This window comes from Mustela erminea, chromosome 15, assembly GCF_009829155.1.
Source record: "Mustela erminea isolate mMusErm1 chromosome 15, mMusErm1.Pri, whole genome shotgun sequence".
In the NCBI taxonomy this organism is placed as follows: domain Eukaryota; kingdom Metazoa; phylum Chordata; class Mammalia; order Carnivora; family Mustelidae; genus Mustela; species Mustela erminea.
Window position 1 is genome coordinate 60,673,807 of NC_045628.1, and position 17,375 is coordinate 60,691,181.

At 41.0% G+C, this 17,375-nt stretch overlaps 1 protein-coding gene across 1 annotated transcript in view; it reads right to left on the reverse strand.

Moving 5' to 3' along the window:
• KPNA3 (karyopherin subunit alpha 3) overlaps positions 1 to 16,968 on the reverse strand; it is a 102,386-nt gene extending 85,418 nt beyond the window's left edge. Inside the window, exon 1 of the mRNA XM_032314470.1 lies at positions 16,682 to 16,968. Coding sequence (XP_032170361.1) covers positions 16,682 to 16,750 — 69 coding nt within the window. The 5' untranslated portion in view covers positions 16,751 to 16,968. The remainder of the gene's footprint in view (positions 1 to 16,681) is intronic.
• Between the last annotated feature and the right edge of the window lie 407 nt (positions 16,969 to 17,375).

Genomic DNA, 17,375 nt, shown 5'->3' on the forward strand with positions numbered 1-17,375 from the left:
ACTGCTGAGCAAGGAGACTGATGCAGGACTCAATCCCAGCACCCTGGGATCATGACCTGAGCCAAAGGCAGCGGCTTAACCCACTGAGCTACCCAGGCATCCTAGAACATAGTGTTTTAATACAGAAGAACCATTACACAAATTCATTGCTGTCCCACTTGATCTCTCTATAATTCTAATGCTTCTACTTTTGATACAAAAACTTCGGCTCAGGTCATGATCCCAGCGTTCTGGGATCGAGTCCCACATCGGGCTCCTTGCTCGGCAGGGAGCCTGCTTCTCCCTCTGCCTCTAGCCTGCCACTCTGTCTGCCTGTGCTTGCGCTCTGTATCTCTCTCTCTAACAAATAAATAAAATCTTAAAAAAAAAACAAAAAAAACAAAAAAAAAAACTTTGGGTTGTGTTTTCTTAACAGTAAAGGTATAATAAACTGGAATGTATCAAGCTGTTTCAAAGACAAAAAGAGTACTTTAATATCTTTCTGATAATGTAGAGCATTCATTAGTCATTTAAAAAAAGTGAAAGAAAAATCACTATTAAAATATTGCAAACAGATATAGCTTGATTTCCATGAAGTCTCCTCTGTAACAATTTCTACACTACCTTCATAAAAATTAACTACACATTAATATTGACCTATTCTGACAGAGGTAAGATTATTCCTTTATTTCTCTTTTTAGTTGGAGTAGAGAAGGGAAAAATTATCTAAAATATTATTTATTAATTTTCTATGTCACACCCAACCCCAAACAACTGACCAACGTTCTTTTGGTCTCCAAATGCATGATATAATAGCAAGTATTTTTACTTTGAAATTTTATATTGAAAGTACATTTTGGGGGTGCCTGGGTGGCTCAGATGGTTAAGCATCTGCCTTCAGCTCAGGTCACAATCCCAGAGTCCCGGGATTGAGCCCCACATCAGGCTTCCTACTCAGCGGGGAGCCTGCTTCTCCCTCTTCCTCTGCCTGCTGCTCCTCCCACCCCCACTTGTGCTCTTTCATTCTCTCTAATAAACAAAATCTATAAAAATAAATAAATAAATAAAGTACATTTTTAATTGCCTAATGATATGACAAACATTGTTTTGGGGTTTTTAAGTAGGATAATACTATATGTCTTACTGTGATACTATGATTTATAGTAAGAAATATATATTTGGTTTCCAAGCAGTGTTCCTGGCACATAGCTCCTAAAACCCTCAGGGGTTCCTAAGCGTTGACAACTATAAAGGTGTCTTTCATTATGTTAATGAAGTGACTTTTGGAAAGCCCCCCTAGGTCACCTAAGGCTGGGAGCTGTTTGCCGGGTGAAACAACTATGTGATTAGAGGACTGGAACTTCTGGTCCCTCCACTCACCCCGACTTTCAGGGAAGGGACAGGAGCTGGAGATTGACCTCAGTAACCAATAGCCAATGATTTAATTAAGCATGCTTCATAAATATCCAAAATGACCAGGTGCAGAGAGCTTCCTGGTGTGAAGACGTGGAGGTACACAGAGAGTGGCACTCTGCAAGAGAAAGTATGTCTTCCACTGGCCATCCTGAGTTATATCTTTTTATAATAAACTGGTAATCTATTAAGTAAAATGTTTCTCTGGGTTTTGTGAGTCACTCCAGCATATTAAACAGGAGGGGGATTAGATTGTGAGAACCTCCAATCTAAATCTGGTAGATCAAAAGGGGGTAGGGGGCAAGCATGAAATCTTGTAAACTAAGCCCTTAACCTGTGGGATTTGATGCTATCAGGTACATAGTGTCAGAACTGAACTGAACTGTAGGACACCCTCCTGGTATGGGAGAAATTACTCGGTATGAGGAAAAACTCCAAAGTTAGAATTGGTGTCAAAATCACACTAACTTTCAGACATACATGTTAAAATACTAACACATAAAAAATGATGCCTGGGGGTGCCTGGATGGTTCAACTGGGTAAGCATCCAACTCCTGATTTCTGATCAGGTCGTGATCTCAGGGTCATGAGACTGAGCCCAATTAGGTCGTGATCTCAGGGTCATGAGACTGAGCCCAGCTTCAGGCTCCAAGCTGGGCATGGAGCCAGCTTAAGATTCTCTCTCTACCCCTGCTCTCTCTCATTCTAAAAAAAAAAAGGTCTAGAATTTGCTTCAAAATAATCCAGAGGAAGATGGAAGTGGTAAGGGATATAAATGAACGAAAACAGCCATAAATTGTAACTGTTTTAAAATGGTACATGGTAATTCATTATCTCATTCTCTGTACTTCTGTATATGTTTGAAAGTTTTCTAAAATATAGCTTTTGTCAGGGCACCTGGCTGACTCAATTGGTAGAGCATGCGACTCTTGATCACAGTGTCAAAAATTCAATCCCTATGCTGGGCATGGAGCCTATAAATCAATCAATCGGTCAAGCAATAAAGTAGAGCTTTTGTCATCTTTAAGTGTGTTGTGTTAAATAACACAAGTACTGGAATAAAAAAAAATATCCCTGGTTACCAACCAGATGAGTGGACAACATTCATTCTTTCTGTACGTGCTCAGTTTTCACATCTATGGAAAACGGGATTTGGACTCATTAAATCCTAATATTCCTGTTAGTTCAATTTTATGATTCAACTGAATATGACCTCTATACTCTGAATTTGGTTTAACAATTCTAACTATAATCTAAAATGCAATTACAGCTAAATCTGATACAATCAACTGAAAACTGTTTACAACTATTATAAAATAACAATATAGTCTCACTCAGCTGGGCCCTTAATCCTAGGTATTTTCCTCCTCAAATAACCTGCATTTCCCAAATCACCCTTTCTTCACGTACTACCTCTCTTAGACCCTTTATTCTCTAGAGATAATCAAAGAAAATAGAAGCCATTAGAAATAATGTTTCAGTTTCCCTACCCTACTTCGGCCCATCCTCACTCCTGTCTGTTCTTCAAGTGATTTCCACCTGAGGCACTTCCAAATCCAACCACAACTTAACATCTTTTACATCACTTCCCTAACAGCTCCCTGCTTACTCCTGGCACAATCACTTATTCCTTTTCTAGCCAGCCTCTTAACTCTTTTACTCTGGCTTCTTCAATTCAGCCTACAAACAACAGTCAATTTCACACGTGTAAACAAACAGAAAACAACAAAGAGCCTTCCTCTACCCCTACTTCCTCTGCACGCTAACCTCTGGTTCCTCCTCCCCACGGCTACTAAATTTTTAAATTGAGTTTCTACTGACTGGTTCTACTACCTCAACAGCAATTCACTTCTCACTCCATCATAATATAGCTCCCCCAGCCTCTTCTACTGTCTAAGTTTTCCACTTTTCCCTGGCCCTAATTGCCAAATACAATGAATGGCTTACTTCAGGTCCTTCACCATACCTCTCCTTTCTGCAGCACTGATATTGCAACTACTGCCCCTCCTTCAGGAAACTCTCCTTCCCTAAGTTCTGATACACTACTTTTCTTCAATGGCATTTTCACTACAGCCCTAAGATGATGTACTTCCTCGGGTTCTTTCCTCCCCTAGCTTCTTTTCTTCTTATAACCAAGAACCCTCATCTACGTTATCATCTTAATCACTAAAAATCATTGCTTGAACTATATTCCAAGTCTTCACTACTGGCCATATCATCCTAGAACGAGGTTACGTAAACCACAGGCTTTGAGCCAAATCCAGCCCACCAGACAAATCTAGCCTGCCACCTCTTTTTATAAATAAAGTTTTATTGGAATAGCCGCACTCATCTGTTTGCCTATCATTTATGGCTGCTTTCATGCTCCAGCAGAGATGAATAGTTGTGACATAAATAATATGGCCCTCAAAGCCTAAAATATTTACACTTTGAAAGATATTATGGCCCTTTACAAAAAAAAAGTTTGCTAACTGAAGGAGCAGGAGGCTGGCTGAGGACAAAGCAAAGGCTGGCGCCTTGCACCACCCCCCTTCACCCGCTCCCCTCCATATGTGTAGCATTCCTCAGGGGTCTATCAATCAATCAGCTCAGCCCCACCCGAAACTTGTTTGTATCTGTCTATAAAAATCCTGCACCAACCCAGCTCTGGACCTCTCGGCGTTATCGGCAACGAGCGCCGCAGAGGTCCAGGTTCGAACCTGCAATAAACGACCCTTGCTGTTTGGCTTTGACTCACATCTCTGGTGGTCTTTTAAGGTGGGGGTAATACTCTATTGGCATTACACTAACCTCTGTTCCAGAAGGTAACACATGAGGCACCTGGTGGCTCAGCTGGTTAAGCAACTGCCTTCAGCTCAGGTTAGGATCTCCCAGTCCTGGGGTCAAGCCAAACATCAGCTCCCTGTCTGGCAGGGAACCTGCTTCTCTCTCTCCCTCTGCCCTCCCACCCCCGCCATGACTTGGGCGCAAGCGCTGGCTCTTTCTCTCTCTCTCTTTCAAATAAATACATAAAATCTTTAAAAAAAAAAAAAAAAAAAACTCAAAACCACAAACACCCAGAAGGTTAACATGTGCCAAATAAACAATCTTTTCCTGCTTCTGGACCCCAGTGCCAGTGCTGTTAGTCAGACCATCCATCTCTAAGACCTCTGAGAGTTTTCTCACTGTTCCTCTCTAGCTCCCTTCTCACCCTCATCAATCTATCTCCTATGATGCAACTGAAGCCATGGTTTTAAAAATTTTATTTATTTGACAGAGAGAGAGATCACAAGTAGGCAGAGGCAGGCAGAGAGAGGAGGAAGCAGGCTCCCCGCTGAGCAGGGAGCCTGATGCGGGGCTTGATTCTAGGACTCTGGGACCATGACCTGAGCCAAAAGCAGAGGTTTAACCACTGAGCCACCCACGTGCCCCAAGCCATGGTTTTAAATGCACAAAACCCGGGAGAGGTCTTTCACAATCTGGTTCTGCCCACCCTGTCTATCCTATCCAACTTTCCAACTCCACCTGTAAGAAATACTGATTTACTTTATTCCCCAGAATATATCATGCTGTCTCTTATCTCCAGGCCCACCCAAGATTTACTACCAAAAAAAGACCTATACACTTTCCAGTTTCCTCTTAAGCATAATCATCTCCATGAAGCCTTCTCTGACTCACGCATGGTGAGTCTTTCCTACGTGCCCACTGTTTTCTCAACATACTTCCATTGTAAGTGTTTATTTGGTTTTACATCATTTCCATATTAATCCACAAATTCCTTGAGCAGGGATCCTGAGGCAGAGTAGAAGAATGGTTATTAAGGGAAGAGGGCTTTAAAGTAGGAAATCTAGGACTGAATTCCAGTTTTGCCTCCTTCTAGTTGTATGTTCTTAAGCAGATTTCTTTTTTTTTTCTTTTTAAAAGAGTTTATTTATTTATTTGACAGAGAGAGAGAGAGATCACAAGTAGGCAGAGAGGCAGGCAGAGGGGGTGGGGGAAGCAGGCTCCCTGCTGAGCAGAGAGCCCAATGTGGGGCTTGATCCCAGGACCCTGAGATCACAACCTGAGCCGAAGGCAGATGTTTAACCCACTGAACCACCCAGGCTCCCCCTTAAGCAGATTTCTTAACTCATTTTCTTCACCTGTATAATGGCAACTATGTGAAAATTACTTATTATTATTCCAAGAAGCACAGTGCCTTGTACATAGGGAGTTATTGGTTATCATTGTATTCACTTTTTTCTCTCTCATACTTAGTTCAGAATTCAAAAAACTGCTGAGTGAAATAACCAAAGCAAGCTAGTTCTGCACACATTATTTTCAGCTGCATATTAGATATTTCCATCTGAACATTTGGCTCCCCAAACTCATTATCTTTATTCCCAAACTGTTTCAATTACAGTAAAGTGACCAACTTGTTAAGATCTGGTCAGGAATTTACTGGTGTGAACACTGAAAGTCCTACGTCCTGAGAACTCCCTCAGTCCTGGGCAAACCAGGACAGTTGGTCACCTTAAATTAGAGTTATGGCGCCAACCATAAAAACAGACTTGAGTTAGTTTAAGAAACAAAAGGGGGGAAGGAGTGCAGGAGAATTTACTGAAAAATATAGAGGAATTCACAGAACCAAATAAAAAGCTGTAGAATATAATCTATGAAAAACTCAGGATGAAAACAACTCTGCAGATCTAAGTGGCAGGAATTAATGAAAGATTTCTTCATAGCACCTCTGCAAGGCAAACAACTTAGGTCCCGCTATCAGCTCATTTAAGATTTAAATGCCAGGGACTGCATTTGATAGGCTGTGTGTTAACCAGAAAGAGTAAGTCACTTCAATTAACCAAAGGAGGCAGGAACACTTAGATTAAAAATATCCCCAAAAGATATCTAATAGCAGAAAAGTAGCTTGCCAAGAAAGGTCAAAACAGAATGTGGTTTCCAAAAGAAGGGAATGTATTGTAAGGTCACCACATCAACTACTTCTTCAACACATCACGACTTAAGATTCCATGACACAGTCACTGTTACTCACTATTTTTCTTTCATTTTGGCAAACTCCTACTCATTCTTCAAGACCTAGCTAAAGTATGATCTTCTGCATAACTTCATTCACTTTGCCCAGGTATAGTCACTCCCTTTCACCATGCTCTCATGGTACTTTGCAAATTATGTACCTGTACCATACTATACAGAGTACAGCTCACTCTTGAACAACATGGGTTTGAACTATGCTGGTCTACTTACACACAATTTTTTTACAGTACTGTACTATAAATGAATGTTCTATTCCTAATGGTTTTAACATTTTTTCTCTAGCTCACTTTATTATAAGAAACACAGTATATAAGACATACATATACAAAATATGTGTTAGCTGACTGTTTATTTTGTTTATCTTATCTGTAAGGCTTGCAGTTAATAGCAGGGTATCTCTAATTAAGTGTTTGGGGAATCAAAAGTTATATGTGAATTTCTGACAGCACAAGGGTGGGCATTCCTAATCCCCATGTTGTTCAAGAGTATACTTAGGTATCAGTCTCTCCCACTAAACTGAGCAAGGACAATATTGTTTATATTTATTATCTTTGGCATTAACAATGCCTGCCCAGCCCATAGCAAATGATAAGTATGTGTTTAATACATCTATTATCCAAGCCACTAGGATATACAAAGCATCAAATTAAATGGGAAGAGAACTACTATAAGTAAACACGCTGACAATATCAAAGAGAAAGCTGACTGTGCAAGGGAAGGACCGTCAAAAGAATTATGCAGAGCAAGAACTCCACACAGAAATTAAGGATAAAATTCTACAAATTTAAGAACCTAAAGGCATTACCTATATAAAAGTAAAAACTGATATCCATATGCATAATGGTAATTCTCAAGAAAGAAGAAAATAAGTAAACTAGATTCTAACTAAGAAGGCAGAGAAATGTATAGGACACAGAAACAATAACATTTCAAAATAAAACGAAGTTTGATATGTAAACAAATAAAATGTACAGCCCAGAAAACATAACCATTCAGAAAGACTAATTCCAAGTAAATATAGTCATGATTTATTTTTACCGTATTTTAACTATTAATATTGGTATCCTAGGCTGTGACAAAATTTTTCTTAATAGCAAAACTGCACATAGTACAGATATATCCTCCTTACGATTCTACTACTGCTTTACCTTCAAACTAAAGGAACAGAGACTGGGAAGTGAGAATATAGCCAAACTCTATACTAAGAAACCAAAGTCAACTTAGGAACAGTCATGGAAAGAGAATGTCACTGACTCTGAATGAAGTTAGAGTCTCCAGATATATTTTTTAACTCCTTTGCTGGATACCAAGAAGTCAGGTTACTCTTTCACTTCAAATGTTACCCAGTCTGTATCACATTGCACCCAAATAACTAAAATTCATTTCACCAAATGTATTGCTTATGACATTGTAACATTAAACTTTTTTTTTTTTTAATTCAAGAGAGGGAGGGAGGGATAGAGAGAAACAAAGAGGTGGGGTGGGGGAGAGAATCTTAAGCAGGGTCCACGCCCAATGTGGAGCCCAACACTGGGCTCCATCTCACCTGAGATCATGACTTGAGCTGAAATCAAGAGTTGGACACTTAACCAACTTATTAAATTTATCACCCAGGCATCCCTAGTCTTTATCTGAACTATCTTTATCTAATTTATCTTTATCTATTCTTTATTATCTGAACCCTCTCACTGATCTTAGTATCACTGTAGGGATATAGTCTGAAGTACACAGCATCACCAATGGAAGTTTTTTTTTTTTTAATAAAAAATGCTTAAACCAAAGACAATCATGCCTCTGAAGCTAATCTCCAGTTTACAGAAAATCCAGAGGGTGGTAAGAAATAGGAGGAACAAGTTAAGCAATATCACAAAGAAACAGACATATCCAGTAATTAGGACAGTTTATTAGGTTGAATCATATGAAATTGCTGATATTTGACTGATAACTTGACTCAAAAATGAAAATTTCATGTGGTTCAACCTAATAAAAGAAAACTGACCTGATTTCTTCAACAAATCAACAGCATTTATAAAATGGTGAGGGACAACAGCCAACCACCCTAAGTCCACCAGGGGATGAATGGACAAAATGAGGTACCTACATACAACTGAGTATTATTCAGCCATACAAAGAAATGAAATTCTGACACATGCTACAACATGGATGAACCTCGAAGACATGCTGAGAGAAATAAACCAGTCACAAAAGGACAGATATTGCATGATTCTACTTATGTGAGGTTCCTAAAATAGTCAAATTAAAAAAGACAAAGTAGAAGGAAGGTTGCTAGGAACTGGGGAAAGAGAGAATGCAGAGTTACTATTTAATGAGGTCAGAATTTCAGTTAGGAAAGATGAAATAGTTCTGTAGATGGAATAGTGATGATCATTACACCACAGTGTGAATGCACTTAATGCTACAGAACTGTACACTTAAAATAGTAAATTCTGTTATGTATATTTTACTACAATAAAAAAAATGGGGGGATGAGCCTATTCTAGATTAAAGAAGACCTAGGAAACAACCAAATGTGATCTGACCTTGTTTAATCCTGGTTCTAATGACCAAATGTTAAGGAAAAAAGAGTAAGGGACAATTGGGAATTTAAAATATAGACTAGATTAGAGGTTATTAGGAAATTATTGTGTCAGCGTGATATGGCATTTATTTAAGAATGCATTATTTTTAGAGAAGTAGCCTTAAGTCTTCAGGAGTAAAATGTCATGATGTCTATTATATATACAGATGGAACAAAAGGTGAAACAAAGAGCAAACTGTTACTTATTAAATTCAAGTGATATGCATATGGAATTATACTATTCTCTCTACCTTACTACATATTGGGATATTTTTATGATTAAAAAATAAGAGGAGCACCTGGGTGGTACAGTCAGTTAAGTGTCTGATTATTGGTTTCGGCTCAGGTTGTAACCGTGGGGTCTGGGGATTGAGTCCCAAGTTGGGTTCTACCCTCTGTGTGAAATCTGCTTGGGTCTCTCTCTCCCTCTCCCCCTCCCCAACTTGCTCACATGCTCTCTCTAAAATAAATAAATCTTTAAAAAATAAAAGAAAATAAAAAATTAAGAAAAAAAATTAAAATTATTTCAGTATGCATGTGTCTTAACCTCCCAACACTTTACCTATTATAATAAAAGTTTGAACTTGATTTGAAAGCAATAGGAAAAGGCACTAAAAGATTAAAAGCATTGGTTCAAAAATGTATTCTAAGGAAATTATTGTGCTGGTGGTACCTAGTATAGATATAGTCTTTCAAGAAATATTTTAGTGCTTATTTTGTTCCAGCCACTGTACTAAGAAGTAGGCAAAGAAGATATAGAGTCTATGTACTCAAAAAGTTCATAATCTAGTAGGAGAAAGAGAGACAACATAATTGAAATACATTATCATAACTGCAATGAGAAAGATATATATTCAGGAGCGAAGAATGGTACCTAACTCAACTTGGGAAGATGAGAGATCCAAAAAGGTTTCTCCTAAGAGCTAAACCCAGAGTCGAGTATTTAGAGAGGGGTAGGAATTAGCCAGGCAACAGGAGGCAGGGCAGGATATTCCAGTCAGCAGGATTGCCCTGAGAATAGAAATAGCATTGGCAAGCAGGGGAGGGCAGGATTCCAGATTATGTATAAGCATATAAGAAGTTCAGTGTTGCTAGAGCTTAAAGGGGCAGGGAGAGAGGGGAAGTAAAGTTGAACCTGGAAAAATAATCAGTTATCAGACTCCCTGAAAGATCTCATGGACTAGAGAAAGACCACTACTTTGGGGGTAACTTTTAAATTGCCAGATGATAAGTATGAAGCCCAAAAGTGGGCTGGAGGCAGTGAATAGAGAGGCAGAGCCAAAATCCAGAGACAGCACAGAGATTCAAGCTACATGACTGGCATCTGACTGAATGTGGAAGATGAGGAAGGAGTCCAAGAAGCCTCTCAAGTTTCAAGTTCAGGTCACAGTGAGGGTGATGATAATGCCATAAACAGAAAAAAAAAAAAAAAAAGAAAGAAAGAAAAGAAAAAAAAAAAGGCAGAACATAGTTTTAAACGCTTTGAGCTTAAGGAGCTGATGTGATGTTCATGTGATTGATTAATTTCCAACAGATGCTTAAAAATAGATTTAAGTCCCCCACACTGAAATGATAGTTAAAACTAAGGGAGCTGCTTGATGTGGGCAAGAAAAGTTATCTATAGATAAGAGAGTCACAAACAGAATCCTAAAACATGCCTACACTCAATAGGGAGGGCGAAAAGTTGACAGAATCAACCAAAAAGAAGTAATCAATGAGGCAGAAGAACAAGGAGAGATTCTATGCCATTAGTGAATTCAGGAAAAGATAATTATAACCTCTATGCTGTGTGATACATAGATTCCTGAAAAACCTCATGGTCTGCAAAATTAAGAAAAAAGAGGGTAATACATCAAGGTGGTTAGGGCAATAAGCATCTTTAAGACAGAACTCCGGGTTAAATGGAGCCTAGAGGCAGAATATGGGTGAAGGGCCATATGCATACTGTTGGACTTGCTGTGTTCAACAATGTTCTGTACTTCACATGTTTATGTTCAAGTGCGGTTACTCGGGAGTGCTAAACAGTTAATGTGCTGGTAAAAATAAACTCAAAAAACAAATATGAACCAACATGAATTCTTCAATTCCTCTTCAGCATTCAAGTATGAATTAGTTCATGTTACAAAAATACAGCAGAACAGACTGTCAGAGGAGGGCTAGGCAACAATATCAATGCCATGGAGTCAACACCAAAAGAAATTATTGATGTCCTAGAATCACAGTATACCACTCACTCCCAAATGTACAGTGTTCTTAGGTATATTATCTAGTCTCTCTTCTCAAGAGTATTTATTGAATTTTTAAAACTGGTCATTAAATGACCACTCACTCACAGCCCAAGCTCTCTACCCTCAATGAGATTCTTTACAGAGTCCGCATACTTCTTTTAAAAAAATTTTTTTTATTTAAATTCAATTTAGTTAACATATAGTGGATTATCAGTTGCAGGGGTAGAATTTAGTGATTCATCAGTTGCACATAACACCGAGTACTCATTCCATCAGGTGCCCTCCTTAATGAACACCATCCAATTACCCCATACCCACACCCACCTCCCCAGAGCCCACATACTTTAACAGCTATACACACACACACGCAAAAGTTGTTGTAGATCACAGCAATTTATCCCAAAGAGGTAAAGGAAAGTTCACTGAGGAAAGCTTTAGAGAGACGGAAAAGACTAGAAAATAACAGTACTAAGTATGTTATCGGTCAGTCAGGAAAGGTCCTATAGAGAACTTCTGAAGGGTTGTTTTTGGTTTTTTGGGTTTTTTTTTTTTAACTAGGACGACATGGTATGGCAGAATTATAATATTTGTGTTCCAGAGATATAGGAAGGAGTCTGAGTGAAGCAAGAGTTTGCTAGAGTGAGCCCCACTAAATAGACAATAAAAGAAGGTATACAGGGTATTTATTGAATTTTTAAAACTGGTCATTAAATGACCACTCACTCACAGTGCAGAGGCATGGAGAGGAAATCATACGGTTACTCCGCCATCTCAAGTCTTTAATCACAGCTGGGAAAAAAAGGAATTATGTGTGGCATCTGAAGGACTTTTAATTTTATGCCAAAGGCATTGGGAATGACCTTACCAAAAGAGCAACACAAGAAAACTTTTCAGAAAGATCAACCCACAAGATACAATGGGAAGGGAAGATACTGGTGACAGGGAAACCAGGTGCACTATCATATTTAATACAGGTGCTCAGACAGCCGCCCAAACTAGTGTAGCTATGGCAAATAAGGTCAATATCAAAGGTAAAATTATGAGGGCTCTTCAGATAATTGACCAGTACAGAAAAGTGAAGGAAGGGAAAAGAGAAGGGAGTCAAGGATAAGTTTCAAGCTTGAGCAATTAGGTAGTACCATTTAGCAACAGAGCCTCCAGAAAAAAAAAACAAGTCTGGTAATGCTGGTCAAATTTGCAGATGAGAAAATGTGTATTATCCCCAGCATTAGAAACTTAAGAATAAGGTTTAAGTGTTAAGCCCAAGGATACGGGTTGTTACATCCTTGGTGAAACCAACTAACTAGCTCCTAGTTACTAATAAGGAAAATTTGTAATAGTAAAAAGGAAGAAAAAGGCAAATAAACCAAATGATAATTAAGATATCAAAAATTTTTATTAGCAAGGTTCTAAAACACCAAGACAGGAGCTTCTGTGAAATAGCCAAGATTTCTTAAATATTTTTCCCATTAATTAAGTTTCAGATGTATTTCATACAAGTCAGGTCTAAGGCTCCACGCAGTGGAGAGATGGCAAAGAAACATAAGCAAGAGTTCTGGTGTTAGTGTCATACCGCTTAACTAGAAGCCTAGGTCCTTATACCCCCTCAGCCATGATGTAGGGCTAGTTATTTAAGAATCATAGGCCTCAAGCTTCCTCAGCAGTGAATGTGGATAATAACAGTACATACTTCTCAGGATTGTTGTGAAGACTAAATAACCCACATAAAATACTTGGTACAGGTACACTGCAAACAATAAATGTTAAGATTTTTATAAATAATTGTTATTAGTTATTGTTACTGATTAAAAATATTACATTCTTGAGGCATACAGGGGCAAGAAAAAGCAAAGTTGACCTGGGTAGCAATTACCAGAATGTTTGATTTATAGCTATTCATTAAATGGAATATTTCCACTTTGTGCACTTTTCTGTAAGTAGATTGGAAAGTTTTAAATACTTTCGTAAAAGGGAAAAAAGTCCAAGAACAATGCCTTACATAAAAAGAACTGCTATTAAAACACACATTCCAAAGCACATGAAGATAATTAAGAATTTCCTTTTCACAAACTATTCCCTAGTTTTTAGCTACAAAATCCATTCCCCCTACTCAAGCTCCAAACTGATACCTGTAATAATTACTCCCTCCCTTATCTATACCTACAGATCTTAGGACACATTTTATCCCTTTTCTCTACTTGAGTTTTAGGAAGAACAGGAAGAAAAAGGAAGAAGAGGAGGAGGAGGAGGAGAAGTTCAAATCCTATTTGGATGTTATGATCATTCCCAATCTCAACTTTTTTGAAAATTCCTCCTTACATATGGGATGAGAGCATTATTCCTCCAGAACTAATTTTAGATATTACTGCCAGTCACCTTTTTCAATTGCTCTAATCAGTTTCTAACTTCTAACTCTACTCTGGAATAAATTCCTTCAGATCTCTCTGTCAGTAAGTGTCCAAGCAACTCTTTGCTAAGACATATTTCTCAGACCACCATGGGCTATATGGAAGTCTCATCTCTTCACTCCCTAAACTATTCCTTCCTCTTTCTTGCCTGAGTTTTCATTCACGAATTTCTTCTGTGCCCTGTTCAAGTTTAGCACATACTTCCTATAAAATTCACCAACCTCTTTTCTATGAAGCCATTCTTTACTATAAAATTATGCTCTTCCTCCACCCTTTCTCCATACACAATTTCCTCTTTACTTTTATTTTCTTTAGAAAATATTATTTTATACTTGCACATAGCACCTTATTTATGTATCAGCTGGTTGTATATTTTATGTTTTATCTTTTGTCTATCCCACACATGAAAAAGTAGGAATCACATCTCATCAAAGTGCATCTCACTGTCTTGAAATAGCCTGATAATCACAACTATTTAAGTCACAAAGCTAAACTGTTGTGTAAGTTTCTGATTTAACACAGTTGCTAAAGGATAAAACTAAGTTAGAGACAGTGTCTAGTCCTGGTTATACCTAAATCCACAACAGAGACACTTACCACATTTGACCCCAGTTTACCCTTTAGTCATATTCCCTTCTCTCTCAGCAGTCCTACTGCATTCTCTCAGGACTGCTGAATTACTCCTCCCACAAGCCTGCAATGCCCCTTCCTTGTGCCCTCCCTTTTCCTGCATTTTACCCGGCCAACTTTCTTTCATCTTTCAGGATCAGCTTACTCTAATTCACCCACTAGAAATCAACCAGAACATCCCCCACCTGACTGCTCAGCCCAAGTTAGAATTTTCTCAGAATATACTTATTGATGTACTACATTGTAATTATCAGTTTACTTTTTTATTACCCCACCGAACTGTAAACTCCTTGAGGTACAGGCTGAATTTTATTCTTTTGCATGCCCAAGACCCAACAGTTAGACATCCAATTGACAATTTTTTAGTGAATGAATGCTCATACCCACTTCATGAAATTGTACATGCTACATAAGCACTCTCACATTTCCTCCCCTAAAGTACCTTCCTCCTGTAAAGTAGGAATAATGCTATACCTAGTTCATAAAGTTCTTATAAAGATTAAATGAAGTCTCATGAAATTCTTAGTGTAGTGTCCGCCCCTTAGAACTACCATTTGAATGTCTGCTATTTCATGCCTTAGTTACCTTAATGTATCCTGGGAAATGTAATATTATGACCACTATTTTCAGGCTAAAAGGCCTGGCAGGAATGCCTCTATTTCTCATGCATACAGAAGTCATTAATTACATTCTGATCATCAGCAAATATTTATTGCATACCTATTAAGTGCAGGAGTCCTTACCGGGTAGCACTGAGCTCCCAGAACACAATAATATAGGCAGGTAATAAAACAAAAACCTGTTCCAATATCCAAGAGAGGAAACAATGTTATTAGTTCTTTGGTACAAACAATATGAGTATTTTTCAAACTATGTAAGTTTTTCTTTATAATAGTGGTAAGCTTCAAAAACAATTACTGATGGGAAAAGTTCAAAATTAACTATCATCAAGTGGACCACTAACAGGAGGCAGTTCCAAAATGTTCTTGTTGCCATTCCTAAGTTTCACTTTTGCTTAGAAATACTTCTCCCAAAAGAAATTTAACCATGACCAGAATAGAGAGAGATGACTTTTGTGTTATTCAAACGGGAATTCCTTAGGTTTTTCCCAATTAGCATTTAATTTTGTAGCTCTGAAAAATCGTCTGGGTTTTGTCTGTTTCTCTACAAAACAGAAAACGGACAGTTTCTCCACCACCTTCTCTAAAACAGGAAAAATGCACACTTCTTAGTTACACTGGCCCTTTATCAAGAATTGCAAAATTGCAAATCATGTCACCTAGTATTAAAAAAGGACGCTGTGGACTTAAAACCACGTTCTCCCTAACAATTCCAGAGGTCAGAGTCCCAGGGAAGTTTGTGCTGTATACTACATTGCTTTCAGTAGCTGCAGAGAGACCTCTAGCGCTGCTACAATAAGCCGAGTTTGCAAATAGTACCTGCTAATGTCACCTTAATGAAACAATGGCAACATGCTGAGTAGCAACGAACTAAGTGACCAAGATGTTTACAGTTTTGCAACCACATGGAAATTGTACCGGCTTGAAGAAAGAGATATATACAAGGCCGTACGAAGCTATGTATCCAATTTATTCCGGTATAATATGTCAAAGAAATTATTATCCCATGCACAATCCCACTACAAGAACGGCTAAGAAAACAGGTCCTGTGCGCGGAGGTCGAACAACGTCTCTTCCAAAGCCTCAACACAATAGATGGTAAACTATTGTCCACCTTCGGCTTGCTCCAAATGCCAACAGTACCAGGAGTATGAGCTGGAATAGCTTATCAAGACTGGTCCAAAGGACAGTACTGGAATACGAGAAAATGGTCCTGGCGCATCCTACCCTCCCCCATCCACCACCCTCAAACAAGTCAGTTACCCGGCTGGTCCCCACCCCCCTCGGCGGGCCGCCACCGCCCGCCTGGGCCCGGCTCGCAGGAGATATGCGCGGGGACCCGCACAGCCCGGCTCCATGTGCGGCAGCGCGGGAGACACCGAGCGGGCCGCGCCGGGCGGGAGGCTGCACGGGCGGCCGGCGCAAGTCGCGGCCGGCCCCTCCGCGGTGCGGTCGACGGACTGGGGCGGCAGCATCCCCGGCCCGCGAGGCCCCGGCCCGCGGACCCCGCCTCAGTTCCACATCCCTTCCTCGCCGACAGCAGGCCGCGCCCGCGTGACGGGGCCGAAAACCCCGGCATTTCCCGGTCCCTGTGCCGGCAGTTCCGGAGGGTGGCTGCAGCCCGGCCCGCGGTCCCGTCGCCGGCTCTGCCCAGCCCGCGGCCGCGGTGACGGGAGGCGGCGGCCAACTCCGACCCACCGCGAGCCGGCGAGAACCAGCCCGGCGCCGGTCCCCCGCCCCTCCCCGCCGCCGTGGGGCCGCCGCGGCCAGGCGGGAGAGCCGGGCGGGCCCAGACCACGGAAGCACACTCACTTCCACATCGCGGCCCTTGTTCTTAAAGCTCTTGATGCGGTGGTTCTCCAAGCCCGGGTTCTCGGCCATGGCTGCGCGCGGCTCCGGCGGCGGCTACTCCTGCGGCTGCGGCGGCGGCGGCGAGTCTCGGCGCGGGAGGGGGAGGTGGGGGAGGGCAGGAGGGGATGGGAGGGGGAGGGGGAGAGGAGAGCACGTTCCGTGACGCCTCCGAGCGCGAGGTGGCAGCAGCGCCGGGGGAGGCGCAGGCCGACTGCCGGGCGGGGCGGGAATAGCAGTGAGGAGTCGCGCGCGCCCGGCCTGCTGGGGTCACGTGGCCGGGACGCCCCCCCCCCCCCCTCGCCTGGACACCTCCCGACTGTTCTCGGGATGACCCCCACCTCCCCTAGGGCCTCCCCACAATCTCTGGAGGATGCAAGTCATGTGCCAGGAATGGAGCCGGATCGAGCGGCTTTCACTGTCCCCTGAGACGCGGAGCTGCGGGCAAAAACTACAGTTCCCAGCATGCCAGGTAACAGCGGGGTTAATTCTCCTGGCCTTGACAGAACGGGAAGAATGCCGGGAACTCTGCGCGCGCGGCTTTTAGTGCGGGGCGCTCGGTGCGCCCGGGCGCGAAGCCCCGCCCCCAAGGCAGCCCCTGGGCGGAGAAGTGGGAGGGGCTCCCCAGGAGATGGCACCTTGCGCCCTATTGGGAGGG